Source organism: Apis cerana, linkage group LG6 (genome assembly GCF_029169275.1).
Source record: "Apis cerana isolate GH-2021 linkage group LG6, AcerK_1.0, whole genome shotgun sequence".
NCBI lineage: Eukaryota > Metazoa > Arthropoda > Insecta > Hymenoptera > Apidae > Apis > Apis cerana.
The window spans coordinates 12795345-12804334 of NC_083857.1; the positions used below are offsets into that span (position 1 = coordinate 12795345).

At 23.1% G+C, this 8990-nt stretch overlaps 2 protein-coding genes across 6 annotated transcripts; one reads left to right on the forward strand and one right to left on the reverse strand.

The window, feature by feature from the left end:
• The first annotated feature begins 92 nt into the window (after positions 1-92).
• Positions 93-6886, forward strand: LOC107994169 (DNA polymerase delta catalytic subunit). 4 transcript variants are annotated; one of them, XM_017050951.3, is made up of 15 exons: positions 93-235; positions 569-674; positions 818-853; positions 1225-1336; positions 1422-1594; positions 1684-1943; positions 2014-2240; positions 2335-2501; positions 2585-2830; positions 2906-3208; positions 3278-3748; positions 3823-4229; positions 4301-4954; positions 5054-5172; positions 6571-6886. In XM_017050951.3, exons 1-14 carry the CDS (start codon positions 186-188, stop codon positions 5148-5150), a joined length of 3309 nt encoding a protein of 1102 aa, XP_016906440.2. In that variant the 5' UTR covers positions 93-185; the 3' UTR covers positions 5151-5172; positions 6571-6886. The 4 variants fall into 4 exon arrangements, with proteins under 4 accessions (XP_016906440.2, XP_061932378.1, XP_061932380.1 ...); XM_062076395.1 differs by lacking the exon at positions 93-235 and adding an exon at positions 429-449; XM_062076396.1 differs by lacking the exons at positions 93-235; positions 818-853 and adding an exon at positions 428-449.
• LOC107994170 (ADP-ribosylation factor-like protein 1) lies at positions 6230-7963 on the reverse strand. 2 transcript variants are annotated; one of them, XM_017050955.3, is made up of 5 exons: positions 7781-7963; positions 7537-7636; positions 7162-7278; positions 6937-7048; positions 6230-6709 (listed from the first exon to the last, which is right to left on the reverse strand). In XM_017050955.3, the coding sequence occupies exons 1-5, from the start codon at positions 7782-7784 to the stop codon at positions 6500-6502; spliced, it is 543 nt and encodes a 180-aa protein (XP_016906444.1). In that variant the 5' UTR covers positions 7785-7963; the 3' UTR covers positions 6230-6499. The 2 variants fall into 2 exon arrangements, with proteins under 2 accessions (XP_016906444.1, XP_028520742.1); XM_028664941.2 differs by having other exon boundaries at positions 7756-7962.
• Between the last annotated feature and the right edge of the window lie 1027 nt (positions 7964-8990).

Here is an 8990-nt window from a genome sequence, read left to right on the forward strand (position 1 = left end):
TAATTTATTAAAAATTTGAAATTTATTTATTTTTCAAAATTAACAATTTGTAATGTAATTTTAATAAATAATGAAAGTAACTAGATATTGAAATATTTTCGCGCCATCTCTATGTTTGCTCTCAGCATTTATCAGCAAAATATTTTTTCGTATTTAATGAATCATTTGAAATATAATAAAATAAAATGAATAAAAGACAATTTTCATCTTCCACTGCAAAAAAGGCAAAATATCGGTAAATATTTACAATATTTGGTAACAAGTTTGTTTTAACCTTATTTTATTGTTGTGTTATTTACATTTCTCTTATTAAATTATTAAAAAAATCATTAATTGTATTGAGATAAATTTAATTTACATATTGTTTTTTATATATAATTAATACATATATCACAAATAATTAAATAAAAGGAGTTAATATTATTTCTTTATATTTTTCAATTTTGCATGTAAATATATATATGTTATATTTATTACTTTAAATTTTTTATTACTATTTCATTTATATATTTTTATTATTACTTATTATTGTTACTAAACTTTTAATATATTTTTTATTTAATAATAGAGATGAAGATGATGATGATTATCCTGGTTCATTTGAAGCAGAATTGGCTACTATGGATGAAATGGAAGATGAATTTGGAAATACTATGTCTCAAGTTATTGAAGAGGTATATAAATATTATATCAATTATGTTTATTAAATAAAAATTATAACATGAAATTTTTTTTTGTCAAAAATTTGTATTAATAATTTTATATGTAAGGTAATTTTATATTTTAATTTTATATCATTAATATTTTATTCTTTTAGCCAATTCCTGTGCAATTAAATAAAACATCAAAAATAGTGAGTTAATGAATGTAACAAAAGTATGTTTTATAATAAAATAACATTTGTTAAGCATATTATTGCATAATCATAAACATTACATAAATATAAACATTGCATAAACATTACAAAACATATTAACATATTAATTTCCATTTTTTTTTTATATATTTTTATATATATTATGATTTATTTTTTTTAATGCAACTTAGCATATATTTTATATTCATAAATAATTAAATTTCATACATTCAACATTGTGAAAGTTATGTTTCATTCATTGACTTTTTTTAAATGCATTTGCTTTTAAATGCTTTTTTTATTGCGCATATTTTTTTTGTTTGTATATTTTTTTGAGTAATTGTTCATTTCTAATAAATTTTTATTAGGGTCCTGAACAAGAAAACACATCTTCAAAATGGAATAGGCCACCACCTCCAGAGTTAAATCCACAAAAAGATGCATTAATTTTTCAACAAATAGAAATTGATCATTATAGTGGTAAATGATACTATAAACAAAATAATAATCAACATCAACAAAATCTATTCTACTTCTTAAAATTAATATAAAATTTTTTTTCAAGGTATACCATTACCTGGAATGCCAGGTAGTAATATGCCTCCTGTACCAATAATGAGAATGTTTGGTGTTACAGAATTAGGAAATTCAGTTTGTTGTCATGTACATGGTTTTAATCCTTATTTATATGTTATAGCACCAACAAATTTTAATGATCATCATTGTAGATTATTTAAGGTATGTAATTTTAAAAATCAATATATATCAGTATGTTTTAAACAAATATCACAAATTATTTTATTGCAATTAATTATTTTATTATTTAGGAGGCTTTAGATAAAGCAATATTGAAAGATATGAGATCCAATCCAGAAAACATTCAGGTGGCTGTATTAGCTGTTGAACGAGTATTTAAACAAAATATGTATGGATATACAGGAGATGAAAAATCATTGTTTTTAAAAATTACATTAGCACTTCCAAAATTAGTATCACGTTGTAAGAAAATAGTTGAAGAAGAAACTATTTTATCTGATTTTAAACATCGATATACAGCTTTTGAAAGCAATATTGATTTTGATATTAGGTGTGTACTTGAATTATATCTTTCACTTTTTAATTTTAATTTTTTCTAAACAAATAATTATTTATTTAAGATTTATGGTTGATACATCAGTAGTTGGATGTTCATGGATTGAATTACCACCTAAAACTTGGAAGCTTCGACAACATTTTGGACACAATTTACCATTAACTGCAAGATGTCAGTTAGAAGTTGATGTTGCTTGGGATACTTTTATTGCACATGCTCCACAAGGAGAATGGTCAAAAATTGCTCCATTTAGAATTCTTAGTTTTGATATTGAATGTGCAGGACGCAAAGGTAAAAATTTATCTTTTAATTAAACAAACTTTTTTATATGATACATAATTCACTTAATTTAATTATAATTTATATAATTTTAATATAAATATAGGTATATTTCCCGAACCAAATCATGATCCAGTGATACAAATTGCTAATATGGTAATAAAACAAGGAGAATCAGAACCATTTTTACGAAATATTTTCACTCTTGACACTTGTGCACCAATTGTTGGTTGTCAAGTTTTAAGTTTTGAAACAGAACATAAAATGTTAGAAGTATGACTTTATTATTTTAAATTTAACTTTGCATTAATCATATTGAAAATCAACCAATATATGTTATATTTTATTCTTCTTAGAAATGGGCTGATTTTGTGAGACAATTAGATCCTGATATTTTTACAGGATATAACATAAATAATTTTGATTTTCCTTATTTAATTAATCGAGCAAGTCATCTTAATGTACGAGATTTCTATTTTCTTGGTCGAATAAAAAACATAAAATCTGTAATTAAAACTCAAGTACTTCAAAGCAAACAAATGGGTCGTCGTGAAAATAAATCTATTAATTTTGAAGGAAGAGTTCCATTTGATTTATTGTTGGTAAAATCAATTATTTTTAGAATTATTAATTATAAACTTATATAACAATAGATATTTATGATTATGTTTTTTTAGGTATTGGTTAGAGATTATAAATTAAGATCTTATACTTTAAATGCTGTCTCTTATCATTTTTTACAAGAACAAAAAGAAGATGTTCATCATAGTATTATCACAGATTTACAAAATGGTAATGCACAAACACGTCGAAGACTTGCCGTTTATTGTTTGAAAGATGCATATTTACCACTTAGATTGTTGGATAAGTTGATGTGTATTTTCATTTATATGGAAATGGCAAGAGTTACTGGAGTTTCCATATCTAGTTTATTAACACGAGGTCAACAAATTAAAGTTGTTTCACAATTATTGAGAAAGGTTAATAACAATAGCAAACTAGGTAACTGTAATTGCAATTAAAATTCTACTAAAGATATTTAATTTCAGACTCGAGAAAAAGACTATTTAATGCCAGTGCATCGAGGTCAAGCTAGTGATGAACAATTTGAAGGAGCAACAGTTATAGAACCAAAACGTGGATATTATAATGATCCTATTGCAACTTTAGATTTTAGTTCTCTATATCCTAGTATTATTATGGCTCACAATTTATGTTACACAACATTGTTAAAATACGACAAACAGACTAAAAACAATATTCAATCAGATAATATTACTATAACTCCTAATGATTCAAAATTTGTCAAAGTTAACATAAGAAAAGGAATCCTTCCAGAAATTTTAGAAAATCTTTTGTCAGCTAGAAAAGCGGCAAAAGCTGAACTAAAAAAAGAAACTGATCCATTAAAACAAAAAGTTTTAGATGGTAGACAATATGCTTTAAAAGTATCTGCTAATTCTGTGTATGGTTTTACTGGAGCACAAATGGGAAAACTACCATGTTTGGAAATATCTGCAGTAGGATTTTAATATTTAAACTTTTTAGTAAATTATATTATTTTATATATATAATAAAAAACATTAATTTTCAGAGTGTCACTGCATATGGACGTACTATGATAGAACAAACAAAACAGGAAGTAGAAGAACAATACTGCATTTCCAAAGGATATAAAAATAATGCAGTGGTTGTATATGGTGATACTGATTCTGTTATGATTAAATTTGGTGTGAAAACAGTAGAAGAAGCTATGGAACTTGGTAAAGAAGCAGCAGAATACGTATCCTCAAAATTTTTAAAGCCAATAAAACTGGAATTTGAAAAAGTATATTTTCCATATTTGTTAATTAATAAAAAACGATACGCCGGTCTATATTTTACTCGTCCAGACAAATATGATAAAATGGATTGCAAAGGTCTAGAAACTGTACGAAGAGATAATTGTCCATTAGTAGCAAATATGATGAATACTTGTTTACAAAAATTACTTATTGACAGGTAATAATATTATATTTATATAATAAAATAAGAATATTCAATCTGTTATATTTATGCATTTTTTTTTGTAGAAATCCCACTGATGCTATGAATTATGCAAAACAAATTATAAGTGATCTTTTATGTAATCGTATAGATATTTCTCAGTTAGTAATTACAAAAGAATTAACTAAAACTGATTATGCAGCTAAACAAGCACATGTTGAATTAGCAGCAAAAATGAAAAAACGAGATGCTGGAAATGCACCAAAACTTGGTGATAGAGTACCATATGTTTTTATACGAGCAGCCAAAGGCACACCAGCTTATCAAAAAGCAGAAGATCCAATTTATGTTCTAGAAAATAATATTCCTATAGATACAAATTATTATTTAGAAAATCAATTAGCTAAACCACTAGTACGTATTTTTGAACCAATCCTTGGTGAAAAAGCTGAATCACTTTTATTGAAAGGAGATCATACACGCACAAAATCTGTTGCTACATCAAAAGTTGGTGCTTTGTCTGCATTTACACGTAAAAAGGAAGTATGCTTAGGTTGCAAAGCCGTTCTTGTACCGGAAAGAGAAAAAATGGCATTATGTAAATATTGTGAATCAAAAGAAGCAGAATTATATCAAAATGAATTGTATCTTGGTAGAAAATTAGAAGAAAAGTTTTGTAGATTATGGACAGAATGTCAAAGATGCCAGGGAAGTCTTCATCAAGAAGTATTATGCACAAGGTGCGCTCTTTAAACAAGTGAAAAATATCATATATTTTTATTAAATTAGGATAATTATTAAAATGTAATGATATTAAATTTAATTTTATATCTTTTCAGTCGTGATTGTCCAATATTCTATATGAGAAAGAAAGTTCAAATGGAACTAGATACGCAAATGAAACGAATTGAAAGATTTGGAATTCCATCATGGTAAAATTGATCAGTAAATGTGACAGGTACGTTTTTATATATGTTATTGATTTATACAAAAAGATAACTTTAAAATAAATATATGTATTAATCAAACAATTCCAATATTGAAAATAAAAAAACTAGGATAGAACACAAATATTGCATTATTAATATAAAATATTTAATCTTTTTTTGTAAATTTTTTTACAAATTATACATAAAAAAATGAATAAATTCATATAATAATATAATTTAATATATAACATATATTTTTGATTATATATAAATTGAAATTTTTTTCTATATATATAGATACATTTTAAAAATTTAAAAATTATATAAATCAATCTTATTAGAATGAATAATTAAAATGCAATTAATAATTGCGAAATATTTATTATGAAATAGTATTTATATAGATTTTGAATACATAAATTAGTTATCAAATCTTAGTACATTGCTCAAGAAGTTTATTTGAATAATTAATACTTAATTAGAATTTAATATTTGGTATTAAAATTAAATAATTCAATATTAAATAAAAATACTGAAATATATTTTTTAATTTTCAATTGTCAAATGTTAAATATGATTGAAAGATTAAATTTGTTTTTGTACGGCAGTATTATAATACTTAACAAATTTATAAATATCATTTAAGATATTGTGCTTCAATTTTACACAAAATCTTTTTGTTTTCTATGTTGTTTTTTTTTTTTTTTGTATAAAAAAGAACATTTTACATTTGTACCTTAACATTATATGAATGAAATTAAACCAATTACATATATTTACATAACTATTCACACAGTATGTCAAAATATTGACACTTCAAACGATTTCCAATTTTACTGCAATATTTATAAATAATCTTTTTGATTAATAATAAAAAGTGATATATTTATATTAATATACATTACACTTTTTTTACACTTATTGTTTGCCAATATAATATTAAATTTATAATTTTTTAAAAAAATTTAATGAAAGGGCCGATGAAGTTTATATAATAATAAAAATCCAAAAGATGCTGTAATATTAAGAAATAATAAAAATTGCACAGAAAGAATACAGCAATGATTAAATCACATGAAAAAAATATTTAAATTGAATAAATCTTTATGTTTATTGTTCATTTAAACTTCTATAGAAAGATAAAATTTTTGTTTTTATTTTTATTCCCTGCTTCACATTATGAAAATTATAAATATCGTTTTTCGATGAAATTCGATTAAATAAGACTATTTAAAATATAATTATAATAAATAAACGGAATAAAGTGTCCAGCTTTGCGTGGCTTGTTCAATTTGACAGTCATATGACTAGTCTTCTTAATAAGGCTTAGGTAAAAAAATTTCTTAATAATATTAATCATTTTCTACTTTGCAGTGCATTTGATAACCAGTCCATTGCTTGATCAAGACCTTCACCTTTTGTTGCAGATGTTTTAAAGATTTGGAACGTTCTATTTTTAAGAGCATCTAATCCAAGAGCCTGATGAACTTCTGCTACACTTAAACATCCTGCCATATCTTGCTTATTTGCCAAAACCACTAAAATGGCACCTTGCAGTTCTTCTTCCTGAATATATACAAATATTATATATACATTTATATATTAATGATATAAGAACATAATTTTAAAATTAAAAAATTATAAATTATATTCTGTATGTTAAGAACACTTCATACTGTTAATATCATTTTCATATCAAATTGTTCATACATTGTTATTTAATAAAATTTAATTACAGACAAAGTACTTAAAATTATTGATAGTCTTCTATGTTAGCAACATAAAGTACTTACTCTCAACATATAAATTAATTCATCTTTTGATATGCCTATCCTATCTTTATCTGCCGAATCCACAACATAAATTATTGCATCTGTATTTGAATAATAACACCTCCAATATGGTCTGTAAATTTAAAATGTAATTTTATATATAAAAATTAAACTAAAATAGATTAATTAGAATAAAACTAAATAAAATAAAATAAAAGATATTTTTAATTTATATCTATTACATACCTTATACTAGTTTGACCTCCCAGATCCCATACTTGAAATTTTAAATTTTTATATGTGACCTGTTCTACATTAAATCCTATAGTAGGTATTGTTGTAACCACTTCACCAACCTGCAATCTAGTAGATATAATATTGAAAACAATTTCACATGCATATTATTTTACATCCAATAGCTTTAAATTGTTATGGCACATAAACATATATTTAATTATTGGTTATAAACATTCAAACATAAGATATATGAACCATTCATGCAAACAAAGACGAATAAATAATTAATTATAACGTCATATCAAGCTTTAAACATATTAAAACATATATATTAAAATATAAACTGTCAAGCAAAATATAGAAAAGTGTCAATGTGAAATACACCTGTACAAGATTGTAGTTTTTCCGGCTCCATCCAAGCCTAAAATTAAAATTCGCATTTCCCGGCTACCGAGTAAATTACGAAAATAACTGAGTAATCCTCCTAGAAAGATAAAAGAGTCGAAATTACATACAAATTTATTCCGAAAAAACTAGATGAATCGTCCACCGATCAAATTTATATTCACTGGATAGATTCAGTGTGATTTCGGGAACATGTACCTTCATGAATTATCACACAACTCACCCATATCGATCACGTATTATTTCCAATTCATATAGTATAAATTAAAGTTTATTGTCAAATATAAGAATCAAAATTGTATCTAAGTAACCGGGGCGCACACCCCTTTAACTGTCCACGGATGCAGTTCGCTTCAGATCACTTGCTGACTTGTATCGTTATCGTTAGTCGAACTCATATGAAGTTGTTTCTGTTCTTTATGTATCTTCGATATATCAAGTAACACAAATAGCCATATTCAAGATATTTTTATGATTTGATTATTAAAGAATCTTTATCTAAATATTTCTTTATTTTTTTATTTTTTCTAATATTGTACGAATATTTTGTGTGTATATATATATATATATATATATATATTATCATTAATAAATTTTAATATAATTTAATATAAAATATAACATAAAAATATTTTATATTTTAGTAAATAAATGTATAATGAAATTTATAAATGTTTTTATTAAGACTCTTGAAAGTTTCAAGTTTTAACCGTTATTTTTTAAAAAATTTTATAAATAAATATACATATATTTATTCATATTTACAATGAATTTTATAATTTTAGAAATTATGCTTTATAAAGATATATTTCTTCGTTGAATTTTCGAGATTACATAATATCTCATTAGCTGATGACATATATTATACCTTTTCTTTTTAAAATATTAGCAATAAATCAGAAACAATAGTTATGTATATGTTAAATTAGTAGCTATATATATATGTATATTCAAATTGTTAAGAATTAGATATTCAAGATAAAGTAATCAATTCTTAAATGTTTCTTATTATAAATATAATAATCAAGATTTAATTCTTGAAATATTTTTTCTATCTTATATTCTAGAATATATAATGTATATTAATGTTAAATATAATTTTTTTATATAATTATGAAAAATTATATTCTTTAATTAAAATTATATAAAATATATTTTAAGTTCTTTTTATAAAAAGTGAGATTAAATTATATTATTAATATTATATATATATATATATTATAAATTCATGAATATTTTAAATATTTTTTTTATGTTATTTGAAATATATACAATGAATTGTTTTTAAAATAATTAATAAAAAGAATATAATTATTCAATATTAACTATAATACTATAAGAATTTTAAATCATTATTTTTATGTTATGTCAAATAAACGATACATTTAAAGTTTAATTTAAATTAAAATTTTAATTTAAAATTTAAAACACAT